The sequence below is a fragment of the Nannospalax galili genome, unplaced genomic scaffold (genome assembly GCF_000622305.1).
Source record: "Nannospalax galili isolate Female #2095 unplaced genomic scaffold, S.galili_v1.0 scaffold902, whole genome shotgun sequence".
In the NCBI taxonomy this organism is placed as follows: Eukaryota; Metazoa; Chordata; class Mammalia; order Rodentia; family Spalacidae; genus Nannospalax; species Nannospalax galili.
In genome coordinates, this window is record NW_008347814.1 from 45,900 (window position 1) to 65,695 (window position 19,796).

Here is a 19,796-nt window from a genome sequence, read left to right on the forward strand (position 1 = left end):
CTGCTGCTGTGCTCCTCTGTGCTGGAGGTAGTCAAGGGATCCTTTCAATACTCGATGGTGTGGTTTCCTGTGCAAACGCACACCTGGTTTATGAACTAGTCCCTTTGTGTTAAATCAGTCCAACCTGACATCTGTGGCTTCAAACAGGAAACAGCTATAGAGGGGGTCTCTGGAGTCAAAAGCACAGAGTCACAAGTCACAGTGGTTCCTGTAGTACAGGACAGCTGAGCATATCATGTGTTCCCAAGCATACAAAAGAAAGAATTGGGGAGGGGACAGAGATAGATAGAGGACAGCTCAGGAGATATGGGTTTCATTCCCCTGTATGATCTGAGGAACATGTTGTAAGCCCTCCCAAACCATCCAAGACTCACCTCAGGAGAAAGGTCAAACCCAGAATTGCTGGAGCCTGGTACAACAGGGCTTAAAATAGAAATTAAATAAAGGAAATATAGAGGGCAAATTTCCTTCATTCCTGAGCTGAGGGCTGGGATTCACACCTACACATTTGGGAAAAGGTGGTTCTATGCCTGGCACAGACTTTGTTGTGTGGAGAGCCTGTTGAAACCACCCTGCAAAGGTCTGTTCTAGTAGGATGCGTCTCTGAAATCGGTTTTTTTTCTACTCAGAAGACTAGCACAAGGAAAGTATTGGTGGCTGAGAGGAGTCTCAGTATGGTCCGTTGGGGCAGAATATAACCAGCTGTGCGGCAGCCATCTCTTAAAGGTCCCAAGGTGAGACTGCCCCAAAGCAGGAAATGGGAATGTTCACATATTCCAATCATCCTTCATTTTGTTCTAAAGGACTCCACCCAGATTGCCAGTCTTTTTAAAAAATATTTTATTACGTTTTATTATTTTATGTATGAGTGTACTGCCTACATGTATGTAAGTGCACCTGTGTTGTGCAATGCCTGTGGAGGTAAGAAGAGGGCACTGGATCCCCTGGTAGCAGAGTTAAGTTCTTAGCTGCCATGTGAGTGCTGGGAACTGAACCTGGGTCCTCTGCAAGAGCAGTCAGTGCTCTTAAGCACTGACCCATCTCTCCAACCCCCTAGACTGCCACTCTTGGTCTGCTCAGGAAGTGGCCTTTGAGAGCATCGGCCTTCAAAGATTTCCAAAATATCTTGTTAAGGCACAAAGGTCCTCTGAAGTATTTTTGTTAGCTTAAAAACACACACAAAGATTTTACTGAACTATGTATTTCTACATAAGCAACTCTATTACAATAAAATCAGGTAAAACAAAGGTATACAAGCCTTCAAGAAAAATAATTTTCCCCTTAAATATAAAACGGTCATTTGCCTATATGGAACAGACACACATAAAAAAAACACTGTTAGATACATAAGAGAAAAAGACAGAAATACAATAGTATTGGGAACAAAACTTTCTTAATCTTTAATGAATCAAATAAATAAAAATTAAAGGTCCCTAATAGGATATTTAGTAAGGTCAAATTAATACATACAGACAGAATATTGTTGCTTTCAAAGAATATACCTTCTCCAATTTCCTGGGAATCTTTGTTAAAACAAAAAACTAATCAGGTCCTAACAAAATATTAATGAACTCCAAAATGCACAAATTGTACAGGCCATACCCTCTTTGACAGCAAGGCAATAAAAGTAAAAGTTTGTAACAAATATTAAAAGCAACAGCAACAAATATTAAAGAATCTAGAACTCTAAAAGTATAATTTAAAATAACTCCTCAGTAAAAAATAAAGTCAAATCTGAAATTCTAAATGATTTATAACAGAATCAATCACCCATAAAAATTTATGGGACACAGATGTATTCAGAGGAAAGGTCAAAGTCTTACAATGTTACTGTGTCTTCTCCAAAATAAGAAAAAGATGGTATTTAACTTGAAAGGGTAGAAATAAAGAAGAAATAAGAGCAAAACCAATGAATCAAAACATGACTGAACAAGGAATTAAGTTATAAATCCCAGAGCTAGTTCTTTGGGAAAAAATTAATAAAAATTGACTAATTCTATAAAAATAATCAGATGAAAATTTTAAATCGCTGATGCACAACATTAAGAAGGAGGGAACAGTACAACCCACATCAACAAATCTGAAAATACTAATAAGAATCAGTATTGGAGAAAATTTAAATTTTCAAAAGCCTTACAGAATAGCGAGAAAGTTTGAAGAGACCAAAGAGTGTAGAAAAAAACTGAAAAAACATCAAAGGATGAGTTCTTTAAAAGGCACTAGACTGGACAGTTTTATATATGTTATAAAAAACTTCAAAGAGCAAAAAATTCTAAATATTTGAACTATTCCAGGGCATAGAAAAAGATATAGAAAGTTTCCCTATATATATTTTAAAGGAAGTTAACATAAAAATAGCTGATAAAGACAGCAGAAAAATCACAACTGCCCATCTTTTTAAGATAGAAAATTCCAAAATAAAATGAGAGAACCAAATCTGGGAAAATGTCTTCTCATTGTAAAGCTCTTAATTTTATTACACAAGTAATACACAACTTTTGTAGAAAAATTGGAAAGCACAAGTAAACCCAAAATAAAAATGTACCACAGGCTGGCCAATCCTAAATAACCACTGTTAACATTGAAGGAAAATGTGTATTAAGAAAATATATCATGGCTGTATCAAAGTTTTGCAGAAATGTAGAGACAGTTTAACATTAGCAAACTTACAATGACTCATCTTAAGTCATAATAGGGAATAAACATTGGTCTGCATGACAGACATGTCCTAAAATCCCAGCATCCCTTACTGATAACGTTATTAGCAAACTAGAAACAGAAGGGCATAACTTGACTCTATAACTAAGTCAAAGGTATACTTCTGTAGAAACACTAGACATATTCTCACTAAGGGAAGAGCATATAAAGAACCATGTTCAGGACCAGTACAATCATATATGCATTGTTTACCATTATTATAAAAGTGCTGGTCAATGGGACCAAAGGTAAGAAAGTGAAAACATGGAGATACAATTATCACCACCACCCAGAATTATTACCTATTCTGAAGGAAGGCAAAAGAACAAAAGTATTAGAATGCAAAGAATTCAGTAACAAACTAGTGAAATAAACTAGTGAACAAGCACTTGCTACTCTCCTACGCAGAGCTAAGAATGAGGTAGACCAATGCTGCCTGATGGCCAGGATCTATTGCAAGTAAAAGGCACAAGCAGCAGAGGGCCGTATCAAGCTGTCAAAATGTTAAAACATACATTAGGGAAAAAATTGAGAATTATATATTAAGAGCTGATTATCTTGGATCAGAGGGATTTTAATTATAGGCAACTTTCATTTTCTACAGTTTTTTTTCCATGTTTAAATTTATAGAACTTTTATTTGGTGCTTAAATTAGAAAACCAAGGGTAGGAATTTTCATTAAACAAAGGAGTGGCACTCCTTTACGCTAACAGTAACCAGTTGGAAAATATGCCATTTACAACAGTAACCACAACTAAAAAATTACCCTTATTAGAAAAAATGGACTGAGGGACATAAAACTGAACATGATTTATTGAAATGAAACAGGAAATACTATAAAGATGTTAATTCTATTGTAACATACAAGTCTTATATAATCCAATTTCCAATTCTCCTAAACATTACAAAATGCTCCCTGAATTTCTTTTGGCTATATTAATATGTAAAATATATTGGGAAATTTTAAAAAATTGTATTAGCAGAGACTTTAAGCCTAAAGTTAGGATGACAAAACAGTGTGGTACCAGCACTAGAAAATTCAGGCAGGTAAGGACCACAGTAGACACAATTAGAACAGTGTACCCACTGGAAGGATTGGCTATGTAGTAAAAATGCATTTGACAGCAGTAGAGAAACACATTCTCCCAAACAGTGTTGATACAACTCAGAAAATAAGTTCCAAGTAGAATGGAGAGGTGGCTTTGTTATTGTTTTTTTTGGGGGGTGGGGAGCTTGTTTTTGTTTTTTGAGACAGGATCTCCTGTAGCCTAGACTGGTCTCAAACTTGTTACATAGCTGAAGCTAGCCTTGAACTCCTGGTCCTCCTGCCCATACCTCTCCCAAATACTGGGATTATAGGGATGTGCCACAATGCCTGGGTTAGATCAAATATTCAACTGTTTGAAGAAATAATGAATTTGTAAGAATAATATATTGATGAATAGAATATACTGGAATTAGAACTGGAAAGACCTTCCTAGACTTGATAGTAAAGGTAGTGACTTAAAGGAAAAGACAGATTTTACTGAGTTTTTTTTTAAGTTTAAACATTTTTCTAAAAGCCATAATACAACTTAAAATTTTTATAATATTTATGAAAAAATCTTAGAAATCAATGAGGTTGCTGTTGTGTGGTGGAGCAACCCTGTAATCCCAGCATTGGGGTGGCTGAGGCAGAAGGATTTCCACAAGGCTAGTGTGGTCTACAGGGTAGGACAGCCGGAGCTACATAGTTAAGACTTTTTGTCTCAAAAGTATAAAAATAAAGTTTAGTGAGACCACTAATTACCTTATAAAGAAAATGGCCCCAGATGAACAATAAAAGTCATATTTTCGACAGAAATGTACTTCTCTTGCTGCTGCTCCATGCTAGAGGCAGTGTTACGGAAGGGCAGGGCATTCTCACATACTGCTAGTGAGGGTATATTTGGGGTGGGGAACCATCATTCTGAAAACACAATTTGAAGCAACATATGCATGTTTGAAAACATAAAGATAATGTGTGTATTTTTAAATTGTCAGAATAGAGATGTGTAGTAAAAAAATTAACCCTGAAATCCCAGTGATCTAAGACTTAAAGTTGACTATTCACATCACATTTGTGTAGGTTGGTAGATGGAATGAAATGAAAGGGAGTGTTCACACAGTCACTCAGGGACCCAGGCTGGGAGAAGGTCTACCCCGGACATCACCATTTGCTAAGGCAAATGATTGGAGACACTAAGGCCATGCCTGGGGCAGGCGAGAGTCTCTGCTAGACTTTCACGTTCCTTCCATTTTACACCCCACTTGCCAGAATCAGTCACAGGACCACGAATGACTGACTAACTGCAAAGGGCTGGTGAGTGGAGTTTCCTTGGGGTCCAGGAAGAGAAGGAGCCAGAAAGTTCAATTTTAGAAATTTATTTTAAGTAAATACTCTGAAAAGTTTACAAAGATGTCAGAATAATTTTGCCATGTCCTGACTACAAGAGTAGAAAATTGGAAACAGCCTAAATATCCAAGTTCTGACCTACGGAGCATTAAAAAAGGCATAATTACATATTTACTGATATAGAAATACATTCACAATATAGTGTTGAAAGAAAAAAAAAGCAAGTTATAGGACAGTATGGTTAAGATGATTATATTTCATGGCAAAAGCAATAAAGCAAAAACAGATGCATGGATAAAAAGCCTGAAGAGACAGATATGTTAACAGTGGTTATAACCAGATGGTGTAACAACGGGTGGTTTTTTCTTTTTATTTATCTTTAGCTTTTATTTTCTTTTTAAAAAAAAAGTACATATTACTTAGTACCAAAAAAGCATTTAAAAAGAAAAAAAATAGTACTCTTGGAAGAGGTTACTTATCCAACTCATATGTAGTATTCTCTTTCAGCTGATGTAAGAAATGTCTTCTTGCTGTTACATCACAAGACACTGCTACAGGGACTGAAAGGACTTTCTACCTAAAGTACAGGGGGAGGTGGGGAGGATGGGACAGCAACGAGTCCCCAGCACATCAGTCCTGCCAATCACCTGACATAATGTAGGCATTTGGACTCCACTGTGGCTCATCTGGGCTCCTGCCAGGGGTCCCTGTGGCCGGGAGACCACTCTGCAGCAAGTGCTGCCCTGCCAAAGAGAATAGGGCACTGTACAATTCCACACTAAACAGAAGACCCAACAAGTCTTGTAAGTGGATTCCAGAACATTTAGCATCATCACCAGAAATACGCAAAGAGAGATCCCTCCTGGGTATATAGTTTTGACCAAACTCTTCCCAATGGTTTCTCCTGCTTCCCTCTTGCTGCTTCCCCCTGCTATACTCACACATGCACTCACACTTACACACATGCACACACTCATGCACACACACATACACACTCATGCACATATATGCTAGTCCTAAATTCACCAGAACATTCCATAGAGCTCAAAATCCGTACCACAACCACCTGCTAGGCCTGTTTTAAAAAGGACTTACATTCTTGAGACAGGTACAAGGAAAATACATGTAAATGACACATTTCCATTCAGGACTCCCCCTCCATGCCATCATACTCACTGTACCCAGAATACAGGATATGTCTTTGGGGAAGCCATGTACTCAGAAATCATGGTTCATTTAATGCAGGCACATCACTCAGAACATGTATGGATATTGATTTGAAAGCTTCTAGTCTATATTGCAAATGCTTCAAAATCCAGTGATGTTCCCATGAATCAAAGAATTGTAACTTCTAGAAGGGTGGATGGTACAAACAACCCACTTTCAGTGTTAGCAGAGTGGTGGCTAGCACCTCCTATAGAGCAGCCTCCTGTCAGTGCCTATACTAGCTCACATGCCAGGTCTCAGGATAAGGTCTGTGGCACACCTGAGTCTCATCCAAAGTCACCTCTGGAGTCTGTAGAAAAGGAGACTTTGTAGAAAAAGGGAGGGCCACTTGCAAAATGGGCTGTGATGCTTCCAGGGAGCACGTGAACTGTATCACATGCCACACTCTATTTGATGTCTCACATCAAATGCAGTACTGCCCAGCATGTTGCTGGAGGCTGTGCCTGTGCAGCCTGCAGGCTGAGTAGCAGTCTTTCACTCATGCAATCTGCTCTAAGCACTGGACAAGTCTGCCTCTGTCCAGCTCTGGCTCATCTTAGACTGGTGCTCTTTGAACCAGAAAGCTGTCTACATTTGCAGTCTCAGGCCTTTTGCTTTTATTTATTTTAATTAGTTAATTGTCTTTTTGAGACAGGGTCTCCCTGTAACCCCAGTTGGCCTGGAACTCACTATGTAGATCAGGCTGGCCTCAATCTCACAGAGATCTGCCTGCCTCTGCCTCCTGAGTGCTGGGATTAAAGGCATGAGCCATCATGCCTGGCCTCTTTCACCTCTTTTCAAAAGAGGACTCTGTTTCCATTAAGCCATCAGTGAAGAATTTAAAGCCAGTATGTGTTCCACTGAACTGGCATCTCAGAGCACAGAGATAATTGGACAGGTGACTATAAACCAGAATCATTACAAAATGGAACTTATTAAGTCTAATTCTGCCTCACTCCTGTGTAAGCTGTTCTTTGCTATAAACCCACCTAAGGGTCACCAAAGGGAGAAGAGTGATGTGGCTCATAAGAAAATAGCGGACTGACGTCCAGGAGACCTGGGTATAGGGCTCACGCTGCTGTTCCCAGCTGGGTGGCCATTCTGCCTTTGCTTCCTATCAGTAGCAATCTCTGCCTAGCTCTTTCATCCAATTAAGGTCTAAAGTGATGGCTCCTGGGGAGATGAAATGGAAGGAGATGGTCACAGGTCTAGTATGGGGTCTGCTTCTCCTTCCCATCAAGATCTGGCCAACCTGTCTTTTAGTGGCTTCACATTTCCTGTGCACCAGAAAGATGTCCTCTTTCCGTGCCAGCTTCAACTTAGAAATGCATCCACTTGGGTCTTGATTGGAATGAAAGTTATTATATTTTTAAGTACTGCGGTTAAAGGGTTCTGCCTTTTACTTGGACTCATGTGAATCATTGTAGAAAGAAAGCTAATCAAGGTACAGACCGCCACCTTGGAAATGCTAAAAACAGAGCTCATTTGGAAACCAGAAATGTAGTCCGGGTTCTACAGGCAACGTGGTGCAGCTGCAATGGCTTGGGAGGGAACAGCTCCCACCCACCTGCACAGGTTTGAGGTCATGACAACAGTCCCAAGACCGGGCTGGACATTGTAATAAATGAGGGTCTGTCATAGTATCTGAGTGAACACTGAACAATTTCAGTGGGCCATTTGTACTATATGAAGCCTACCTTTTGCAGTGCCAGAGGCTGCAGACAGGGCCAGCCCCTTTTGACTGCTCAAGTTGTTTCTGGGCCATTATTTTTCTCAAAGGAAAACAAATGAAGAAACAAGATCTTTAGAGAAAAGCAGATGGAATGGAGGTTCGGTGCTTTTGTGGAGTTCTATGGTTTTACTGTGGAACCTAGCTCCCCTTTAGAGGAGTCCTTAGGCTGTCAGCTCCTGGGCTGTGACAGTTTAGGGCTGGTTGAGCCCAACAGTACAAGGACTGTTAGCCTTACCTACTAGCTACAAGAAGTTTGCTGAACTCTTCAGTGGCTAATAAAAGGGGTTGTGGGTCTTGACCTCACAGCAGCCTACTTGGTAATGACTTCCAGAACTTTCTACATTTGGAACACATTCTGAAGTCACTGCCATGAGCATGAGGGCGTGGTCTTAGCAACTACCTTCATACGACCATGTCACTGGATCATGCTCCAGTCAGCCAAGAGATATCCTTTTAGATGAGTGATCACCTGGAGATGGAGGCGCAGTCATCTGAAGTCTGAATGGAGGGATCCCAGGGTCCACTGCTCTTGGGCAGCCAGCCATGTGCCCATGTTGCTGACAGACAGAGGGGCCAGGCTAGCCTAAGAAGAGTCTCCTTTGACCCCATGCTGGGCCACAGCCAGCCCACTTCTCTGCTCTCCTGGTATACCAGTAGGGAGCTGCTACTGTCTTGAGAGCCATCGGGAGCTGTGACGAGAGGGCAGGGCTGGCAGTGTCCTGGGCTAGATCATACCAGGGCTGACAGTGCTGTCTATTTCCTCCTAAGAGTCCTGTGTGCTCAAGACCCCTCAATCTGTGGGGTCTCCCCTAATATATTTTAGCATTCCATATCACCAGCCTTCCCTCCTTTCTTATGCCAAGTAAGACTTCATTGCTCAGAGAGACTGCTTAGCTAGGACAAGAAGAGCCAAGGACTCAGAAATCACCACAGGGCCTTGGTCATGTCCATGTGAACCAGTTTCCTCCTTGGGTTGTTTTCTCATTCTAACCCTGTGTGAACATATATCTAGGGGGAAACGCTTAGGCGGTTATTAGAGGAGTAGGGGACACCAAAGTCTCACCTTTCCCAAGGCATTTAAAAGTATGGGGGAGTCATGGACATGGGGGAGATCATTGCCTCATGTGGGCAATCTCTTCTAATGAAGGATGCTCGTGGATCTGAATGCCCACTGGCTCCACTAAGAAGCTCTATGTGAGACCAGTGGTTTATGGCAACAAGCAGACCTGGGCAGAGGATCTCTGTCACTGAGACCCAGGCTTGCCAGTTGAGGCAGGAATCTCACTCTCATGGGCCTGCAGGATTTTCTCTCAGTTGTTCAAACCCATCATACAGTCCCAGCTTGGGAAGCCCCTACAGCCATGCATATTCTGCATCCTAAAATCCTCAGGCTACAGCCACCCCCCTACCCCTGCACCTAAAGAAGGTGATCCTAAGGGCAATCTCCTCAAGGGGCAGAACATTATGGCTGGGCTCCTGATGGGATGGTCCATTGCCCTCTGTCCTATAAGCCACCTCTAGGTTTGACCACAGTAAATTGTCATTTCTGATAACTATCCCAGCACAGCAAAGATGGTGTATCATTCAACAAGAGTCTGAATTCTGCTGTGGGATTTGATTAAGAAGCTAAATTCTGTTTACATATTTAACTGAATGATGTTTATTAAGCACCTATTTTGTGCCTGGCACTGTGCTAGGCACCCTCACTGCAGGCTGTTTCCACAGCATTAGCATTTGCTCTGAAATGAAAACCCAAGAAAAGGAACATTGTCACAACCATACAGATTGGGGGAGGATGGGACATCATAGATGCAGACGATTCCTTTGCCAGAAAGCACACCCCCCCCTCAATTTTTTTTCTTTCTCCTGGTAAGTCTCCACTAGTTGGGTGCTTTCAATCAGGTATATCCAACCTACAGCCCATGGGCCACATGCAGCAGAGGACAGTTATAAATGTGATCCAACACAAAAATCGTAACTTAAAACATAGTGAGATTTCCTTTCAATTGTTTCTGGAATTTAATTGTGCAGTTCAAGTGTGAACTTTGTGGATGATGATGTCACATGGCAATGTCAAAAGGTTGGACATGTCTGCTAAAGCATCAAAATGTTTACTGAGAGATGATGCTTCCTCCATGCACCCATGGACTGGAGCCTGATGGAGAGTCACATTCTGAATGTTACCCAATAAGAGATGCTCAATGGCCTGTTGTAAAGGATATTGATATTTGGATTAGGAAATACTTTGCTTTTTCCAGTTCATAAGGTTGCAACATCCCTCAAAGAAAGATATAAACATTCCTGCCCTAACTGTGTAAATGTTTAAGGTAGACCACATTCTGGATTCCTGAGTCAGAAGCTTCCAGTTGTCCACAACCTCACAAGGTCAGAGCAGTGAGAGATGTTTCTATTCTGGAGAGGAGTGAGAGGACAGAACAACTGGTTTGGAGACACGACAGTATGCGCCTGCATTTATAGAAGCAACACAAAGGAGAAACTGTCCTAATCCTACGTCACCTCACACACACAGGACTCAGACCCAGGCTCCACCCAGTCTTAGTTATCTGTGCCTAACTTGGAGAGGCCTCGACGGAAGTCATGGAGGTCGTCGATCTTTCCATCCAGCACCTCCAGGAAGGTCTTCAACTCCCCCTTCAGGTGGCGCTGCCGGTATTTACTCTCTTCAATGTCTGTCTTCAGAGACCGCACTTTGTCTTCCAAGTTTTGATTGTCTCTTTCTGCTGCCTGGGACAAGACAAAAGGGAGAAAGATCTGGAAGACAGACTGATGGAGCCATCACTGAAACCTGCTGTACTAAGACCAAACATTCGCCATAAGTCTGGGCCCCCTGAGACAAGAAAGGAGGCCATTTGGGGTGTCATTCCCTTCCTGGCAGTTTCCAGCAGAAGGATTAATAGGAGTAGGTGACCGGTAGTTGGCCTGAATGCCCCAAGCAGCAACTAGAAATACAGAATGTGGGGTCCTGCCTAGGGGGCCCAATAGAGAAGCTGAAATCTGGCCCAATCCTGGTGTGGTCGGCAGAGACCACTTTAAGCTACATCCTGACAGAACCAGGATCATGACTTGTTTTTCTGGTTTCACAAGAGGCCTCCTTGGTCCAAGGGGACTGGCCATGCTAGTGACTTAGAGACAGGTGGTCTATATACCTTTGATACCATTGCCATAGGGATGGTCTATAGAGCTGAGACCCAAGCAGTCAATCAAAGCACATCTAGGTGCCAGACACAAGTGCCCAAAGACAGAAAGGCTGTAGGTCTTTAGAGGAACTGTAAACCTTACACTCTTCATGCCATATAAGAGCTTTATTTTGTGGGCATAAACTGAATGTTTTTGAATATATGTTCAGGAACTGGTTAACAATATAGTCCTGGTTGTGTAACTAAATAAAGTTGTCTTTGTGAAGGTCAAGGGGTCTCAAGTGAGGAGACCACTACAGGTAAAGGACCACTAAGGTGAAGGTGAAGACCACTACACCACATTTTACAGATCAGAAAGCTAAGACTCATGAGGAAGTCTGTCCAAGGCAGTACCCAAAGCTGTGGAGAGGTGGATGTGAACTTGTATCTAACCCCATGAATGTCAGTTGCCCATCTGCCCCTGCTCTCACGTCTGGTTCTGCAGGGACTTTCTATGGGTAAGAATAGTCACCTACACTCTGGCTATGCACAAGAATCTTTTGTGTAACTGGGAAAAACAAAAGATTAACACTACCAAGGCAGCCCCCAAGGGTGCACATCACAATCACCAGCTTCTTATAAAGAGAACCCCACTCTTGACCATCTTCAGTATGGAAGTGAGATGGGGTGGAGACATCAGCAACATGCCAATCACCTTCTCAGGACTGACACACATCCCTTACCTCTAACTTCTCAGAGACATATTCACACTCTGACATGAGCTGAGGTATGATTTCGCTTTGTTTTTGGAGATCTTTCAACTCCTAGAGGAGAGAGAAATGTTGAAAAGGACACAAAAGCAAGTCAGATGAAAACATGCCAACCTGTGCATGCACTAGTGGATGTTTCTCTTAGAGCCTGTCCTGTTGGCATGAATAATGACGGGAAGATACAGTTCTGAAGCATCAGGTGATTCTAAAGGTAAATTAAATGTATCATCACATAGACTCTGTACGCCACTGTAAAAAGGCATGTGTCTTTAAGATTCCTGTTTTGTAGAGGGGAAAACTGAGGGCTAGTGAGGTTTAACACCTTGTCCATGTCTCCAATGTGTGTATACTTAATGGTTCTGCCTCCCAGAATACAAATGACTATCTGACCAGAAGCTCTAGCTGCATTAACTTGACAGTAGAACTCATCTGATGGCAAATGATCTGTAAGAGCATCCAAGGGTTTTGTTGAATGTTCTCCTTATTTTTTTCCCCCAGACAGAATCTCATGTATCCCACACTGACCTTGGTGAGGAATGCATTTGAATTCCTGATCCTCCTGCTTTGTGATTACAGGCATGTACCACCACACCTAGCATGAGCTTGTGTAGTGCTGGTGATGTGCCCAAGACTTCATGCATTCTAAGCAAGCACTCCACCAACTTAGCTACATTCCTGGTCCTCAGTTCACTCTTGAACTGAGGGTCATAAATAAAATGAGAAACATGGTTCAGGGGCATGGTGAGGTCTTGGCTCTGGAGAATCTGCACCATGTGTGAATCCTGACTCTCTGGCCTGGTCTCCAGGCAGCTACCAGCATCCCAAGCTACCTATTGTGTTCTTCTTTTTTTTAAAAATTATTTATTATTTTAATTTTATGTATATAAGTATTGCCTGCATGTAAGTGCACCCATGCTGTACAGTGCCCACGGAGGTCAGAAGAGGGCATCAGATCCCCTGGAACTGGAGTTACAGACAGTTGTTAGCTGCCATGTAGGAGCTGAGACATGAACCTGTCTCCTCTGCAAGAACAGCCAGTACTCTTAACAGCTGAGCCATCTCTTCAGCCCCACCTATTATGTTTCTGAGTGGAGATCACAGAGGTCACCACACAAGGCTCAGAAGACACTGAGGGCCCTGCTCATATCTTTTCACTCACCGTCTCCTTTTCTTGAAGTTCAGACTCCAGCTCCTCAATCCTCCTCTTCAGCTGGGTATTCTTTTCCTTTTCCCTGTTTATCTCACTGCACTGTTCTTCCAGCTCCTCGATCTTTAATAAACATTACATTGAAGGCAGGATGCCAGCTTAGTCATTAAACAAGAGCCTGTTACAGCTAATTTATACCTTCTTTTAAAATAAACCCACTTTTCCATTTTCCCATAAGTAGGCACTATGCAGCTCCCATAGGCTGATGGTCCTGCCTGCAAGCAATCCTTTACTTAATCTCAGCAGGGCCAGTAAGTCATGAAACCTGGCAGCCTTGATGCTCTGGTTATGGCCTCATAGGAGTAAGACTAGGTTTGCTTAAGGGGCCACAGACCACTTGTCCCTGAATTGATCTGTTTCTCCCAAGAATTTTTTTTTCAGCATTTTAATCATATCCTGAATTTCTTGACTTCATTTCAAGGGTTTAAGACAGCAAAATGGAGAACCCAGCAGCCCTACAGGAACAGGGGCTACCAAGTGGGAATCAAAGACATCTCAACCACTATTTATCAGGATGACCTCCTGTCCATTAATGCTTGCATTAGGGCCCTGGCCAGGGGGCTTCTTCAAGACTGGAAAATCCTAGAGTTGCTTCTTTTCTTGGCCTGACCCCTCAAAAGAGCTGTATATGCTTCTGAGACCCTGCTCATATGACTCTATGGCAATGGTGTCAGCAAATACAAGTCCCATGCAAACTCAGGCAGACAAACACCTAGCACAGAACTGGGAAAATGAACAGCAGGCCCCAATCTTATCTGATGAAATATTGGCAACTGATTGCTCCTAGGTGAAGAAGAGCTGATCTTCCTAAAACACAGGACTCTAGAAAGGCTTACTAGATAGGCTTGCACTGGGGACACTGACTTGATACAGTGAACCTTAACAGGGGTGAGAGAGTATACAGACTCCAGTAGGGGGGCTGTGGGAGGCATGCCAGTGGGGACGGAGGTATAAAGATGATTAAGATTGATTGAGATGTTCTGTATAAAATACATAAAAATTCAATAAAAAGAAACTTAAAAGAAAAAAGAACTACACGTGGAATATGAGAGTGCAGACCCTTCACATACTGACACTGTCATCAGTTGCTCAGCATTTCTTGGAAACCAAACTGTGTGTGCAGAGTGGATGGCAGGAGCAGAGCCAAGGTATAGTTGAAAAGCAGAGACACACTGCGTTTCCTCAAGAAAGCAGTGCCAACCCTTGATATGAGGCCATTTCTCAGTGGAGGTTGTACCAACCTCAGCCCCAACTGTCAATGAAGATCCCAACTTCCACTTCCAGCCTAGAAATCAAGTTCCAGAAGCATCCCACTTGGGGAGGTCCATGTTCTCCAAGAGAGCCAGCTCTGGGAGATGTTACCCCACACCTCAGTACTAACTTTGACTATTATGCTTAGACTGGAGTGAGAAACCCAGCTCATTGCTTGAAAAGATGAAGGAGCAATTGATTCCTGTGGCAGGCCGATCTGCCAGGGCTCAACAGGAATGTGCAAAGCCAGAAACTGGCCTGGTGCCCCCAACTGTCACCACTTTCATCATGGAGATGAAAAATAGTGGCATGAGGCAGCTCTATGAAAATCAGCACCAGAGGAAGGTAGTGAAATAGGGCTCACCCACAATGGTTTTGTCAGGGCCAGTCAGGACATGTGGCACATGTGGGTCAATGGTCAGTCCCCCCAAATTCTGTACTTACAGAGCAGTCTCTGATGCCCTGTGCATTCACACTCAGCATTCATTAATGGACTCATGCTTATAACATTGTCTACACAGCGACCTCAGGACCTCGACAAGGGCATCTCTGGTCAGCCCCAAATCCCTTATCAACTCTGTAGAACTACAGTGAGTGGCTAATTACAGGACAGGTTATGGGTAAATTTTAAGAAAAAATTAAATACTCAGACATCAACGTGGGACAAGAGGGCATGTCACTGTAGTTGGCACCCACCTTCTTCCTGCTTTAAGAAGTACATATCTCTTTTTGCTTCCAAATTTACAGTTTTAGATACAACAATTTGGATGAAAGCAGGGCTTCTGAGACAATTAGCTCCTCACCAACTCCTGGGTCAATTTTCTCATTTGTCCTTTGGATCCCTTTCCTCCAGTGAAGATCCCGAGCCACAGAAATGCCAAGGGAAGTCCATCTACAGCTAAGGTCATCCCAGAAAGAGTATGAAGGAGCTCTTGAGAGAGATTTCAGACTGCTTATTTTTTCCTTAACAACAGGAATTAAAAATCAGTCATTTACATGATTGAATTCCTACTAAGAAAGACATGAAGATGGGATGCCCAAGGTGGTGATAACAAGTCTTTCTCCTGCCTGTGGGATGAGGCAGAGTGAAAGTGAGGTAAAGGAGGGAAAGGAAAGTGGCCTTTAGTGGCCCAATTCCTGCTGCCCCTTCCAGATGGCCAAGTCTCCCTCCTGCTGGTTGCTGGGAACAGCTCACCTTGCTGCGGAGTCGATCATTCTCATCCCGGCAGATGGAGAACTGCCTCTTCCACTGCTCCACACTGGCCGCAGACTCCTGCAGTGCTGTGGTAAGCCGGGCGTTGCTCTCCCGCAGGGTCTGCAGCTCAATTTCCCACTTCTTCACATTTGCAGCACTGTGGGGCAGGGGAGGGGGTTTAACAGAGTTGGGGATGGCTGTCCATCACATTACACCTCCATCTTCTGGGGAATGACAGCTCTGCCACCCCTCAGTTCACCCCAAGGGAAGCCCGAGCTCTCATCTTTAACTCAACTGGTGGGCCTGGCTGCACCAACTGCTAAGAGGGACTCGATCCTCTTTCTTGTGTGAACATGTCACCTAACCAAGTTATTTTCTTTAAGCAGTGCCTTAGAAGAGGGGCTGCAGAGATGTTCAGTGGTTAAGAACATGTACAGCTCTTGCAGAGGACCCAGGTCAGGTAGTTCATAGATGTTTGCCTGTAACCCCAGCTCCAAGGGAATCCAAGCGTCTGGCTCCTTGGACAGGTGCACTCATGTGCACATAGAAACAGACACATACACATGACTAAAATAATAAAAATAAACTTTTTAAAAATTTTATTTTATGTTTTGCTTGCATGTATGTAAGTGCACCATGTGTGTGCAATGCCCATGGAAGCCAGAAGGGCATCAGATCCCCTGGAACTGGAGTTACAGGTTATTGCTAGCCACTATGTAGGTGTTGGGAACTGAACCTCTGTAAGAGCAGCCAGTGCTTTTAACCAGTAAGCCATCTCTCCAGTCCAAAGAATTGCTGTAGGGAAAAAGAGTTCTTAAAGACTGAGAAACAAAACTTCTAAGAAGGCTGTGGAGTATGACCCCTAACATGGCATTCCCTTAGGTCTGTTCCTTCCTGGAACCAGCCTCATAACAGAGGCTCTGAAGTTCTGGGATGACCAGGGGGCTGTTTATGTCTCCTGAGAGTCATGAATACCTCTCTGGCCCAAGGACACAAAGTTTAAATATACATGCTATGTGTAGCTATTTCCTCTGGATTTCATTATTTCCTAGTGGAAAGAGGGGGAAGGCTGACAAAACCCAAGAAGGTTATAAAACTCACAATACACACAGGCCCCTTTCTGCAGTTATCTAAGCAGTAAAAATTGCTGAGGGAGAGGAGGCTCTTCTGTGGAGCTGCCTGCAGGTTGTGCAGGTAGTCCCAGTGATGTGACTTTTGTAAGCTGGCACCTATGCTAGGGTGGGCTTTCTGTGATGCAGCAGCCTAAGTCACTCATGTTCCTGTAAGCAGTCTCTCATCCACACTCACTCCTACAAGTAACTCCAATACATTCACTAGTTCACCAAGCCAGACTTGGATGGTGATGAATCATTTGTCTTTGTCCTCTATATGGGGGTGAATAAAAATAACTACCCAGGAAAAGTCATGCAACACACACACACACACACACACACACACACACACACACACACACACACACAAAGCATGGGTCTTGAGTGATAATGGCCCCACTATAACTTATGAATCCTCAAAGTCCTTCAAGGAATCCAGATTTGATCCTAGGGCTTGAGCAGAACTGGGGTTCTGACTTCAGTGTGTAGGAGGGTATGTTGATTGACACATGCCACCTCAGGGGTGAAAGGACACTCATCCCTCATCACCAAGGCCTCCTGCTTTACCTTTGATGTTTTGTGCTCAATGAGGAAGAACCTGCCATAAAAAGGAATCGGATTCCCCTTAGTCACTGCCCCCTTCTATTTCTTGTCTTGGAGTCCACATAGGTGTGGCACTAAATGTGACCTGAGGTGATGGGACAGAGTTGCAAAGAAGAAACCCACAGGTAGTTCTGCCTAGGGCCAAAGCAACAGCTCAGTTGGTGAAATACCTGTCATATAAACACTAGGACCTGAGCTTGATTTATAATACCTACATACAAATCCCAGGGAAGTGGCACAGGCTTGCAATCCCTGCACTGGGAGACAGAGGCAGAGGGACTTCCAGGACCTGTTGACTAGCCAGTGTAGCCAATCATTAAGTTCCAAGTTTAGTGAGAAATCCTGCCTCAAAACAAAAAACAAAACAAAACAAATTGGGGCTGGGAGATGGCTCACTGGGTAAGACTGCTTGCTGTGAAAGCAAGATGATCTGAATTCAAATTCCAGCACCCATGTGAAAGCTGGGCATGGCTATGTGTTGTCTATAATCCAAGCTTTGAAGGGCAGGGATGGATGGCTTCCAGGTGGTCAATGGCCAGTCAGTCTAGCCAAAATGGTAAGCTTGAGGTTCATCAAGAAACCTGTCTCAAAAAATTAAGGTGAAGAGTCATAGAGGAAGAGACCCAACATCCTCTAGCCTCTACATGCACGCATGGGTACAGCCAACCACAGGCACATGCCTATAGCATATAGGCCAAACACACACAACACAGACACACAGACATACACCATCCAAGTGGTTGATTCCTGAGGAACAACACGAGGCTGACCTCTAGCTTTCGTGCACACATACGCACATATACACAAACATGCACACATATATATACACAAAGAAAATTTATGCTTGGTTGAAGAATGTCCTAAAGACTTAAAAAAATTAAGTAAATGCAACAATGTCTGAATAATGTGTTATCTTCTGACCACAGGCTCATGAACCTACAAATGTGACTAGAAAACATATACCTTCAGTTTCAAATGCCATACAGTAAGAACAGTAAACGGTTACTATTTGATGAGTTTTAGAGGTGAGGACTAAGAATTAAGCTGATTTGGGGAATGGTTTCATGCCTATTCCTGTAACTTATTCCCTCCCTAACTTGGATTTGAAAACATTTATTTTTAGAGATGAAACATTTTCATCCAGGCAGACCACTGTGACTTAAGCTACCAAAAATAGTTCTCACAATCACCTAGTAAGAAAAAAAAAAAAAAATAGAGACTGGTCAATTTTGTCTTTGAAGGACTTAAAAAAGACCCAGAGTCTAGAGGCAGGAGGTGGGATCTAAAAGTCTTTTGTGCTTTTGGAATTTCTAGGTCAGATCACAGGATTAAGCTCCAGATGCTAGGCAGGGAGCTAAGTTGGGGGCAGTGGGTACCAGTCCTTTTGGGAGCTCCAGCTGTGACTGTGACAGGATGAGGAGATTGCATCTGCAGCCCTAAGTGCAAAGCAGGCAGTACAGTGATGGAAAAATGTGCTTTTAGCCATGTGACCTGGAGCAGGGAGTCTCTTTACCAACTGGGCCTCAGTTTCCTCATCTGTTCAATGGGGAGAATTCAGAAAGACAGGCTCCTAAGATGATATAGCTCTGACAATGTAAAGTCTGATGAAGGTAGTTTCTTAGCCACAAAGAGGAGGCTGAGGGCCAAAGGCCCTGACCAGCTGAGCAGAGTAATTCTGAAGGTACCATAGGCCATTCCTGAGAACCAGAAACAAAAAAAAAAAATAGCTGTGTCTATATCATATGTCATTATTTAAAATTTAAGTCTTCTTGATCAGTACAGGGATCGTGTTAATGTATAGGACTACTTAGAGGAAACTGATATCTTGTAAACTACCCCTACTTCTTAGAACACCATCTATGTTTGAACTGAAGGATTGCTGACTCTGCTCTGATCATTTCATATCATATTTATTTGTTGTCACACTGTGAGCAATAAATAAGCTCAACTATATGCTAACTACAAATATTTTCAATTTTTATTTTTGTTTTTATTTATGAGTATCTATGTGCCTCTGTATGTGTATGCCATGTGCATGCTGGGGCCTCAGGAAGCAAGAGGGTGTCAGATCCCCTGGAGCTAGAGTTACCGGCAGTTGTGAGCTGTGTGATATGGGTTCTGGAAATTAAACTCAGGTCCTCTGCAAGAGCAGCAAGCATTCTTAACCACTGAGCCTTCTCTTCAGTTCCCATAAATATTTTAAAGGTAAGAAACAATGTATTTATTCATTAAATGATTCATTTGTGATCCTCAAATCACCTGTAAAGTTTCCTTTATATAGCTTGGTATGGTTGCAGTGTCTGTGATCTAGTGCTTGTGAGCAGGAATTCGAAATCATCCTTAGCTAGAGAGCTAGTCTGGGGCCACTCTATGTTGTTTGAGACCCTGCTTCAAAAAAAGAAAACAGTAACAAAAAAAAAAAAAAAAAGAGAGAGAAGGAAAAAAAAGAAAAAAACAGACAAGGAGCTGATAATGTCACAGAAGACAAGTAGCATAACTTACTGTAGCACTA

The 19,796-nt window shown here is 42.7% G+C and overlaps 1 protein-coding gene across 3 annotated transcripts in view; it reads right to left on the reverse strand.

Annotated features, from left to right (window-relative positions):
• Nucleotides 1-5,084: 5,084 nt before the first annotated feature.
• Homer2 (homer scaffold protein 2) overlaps nt 5,085-19,796 on the reverse strand; it is a 161,881-nt gene continuing 147,169 nt past the window's right edge. For all 3 annotated transcript variants that reach the window (XM_017800955.2, XM_008844429.2, XM_008844430.2), the window contains exons 6-9: nt 15,570-15,726; nt 13,076-13,186; nt 11,890-11,970; nt 5,085-10,754 (exon numbers count right to left, since the gene is read on the reverse strand). In XM_017800955.2, coding sequence (XP_017656444.1) covers nt 10,566-10,754; nt 11,890-11,970; nt 13,076-13,186; nt 15,570-15,726 — 538 coding nt within the window. In that variant the 3' untranslated portion in view covers nt 5,085-10,565. The remainder of the gene's footprint in view (nt 10,755-11,889; nt 11,971-13,075; nt 13,187-15,569; nt 15,727-19,796) is intronic.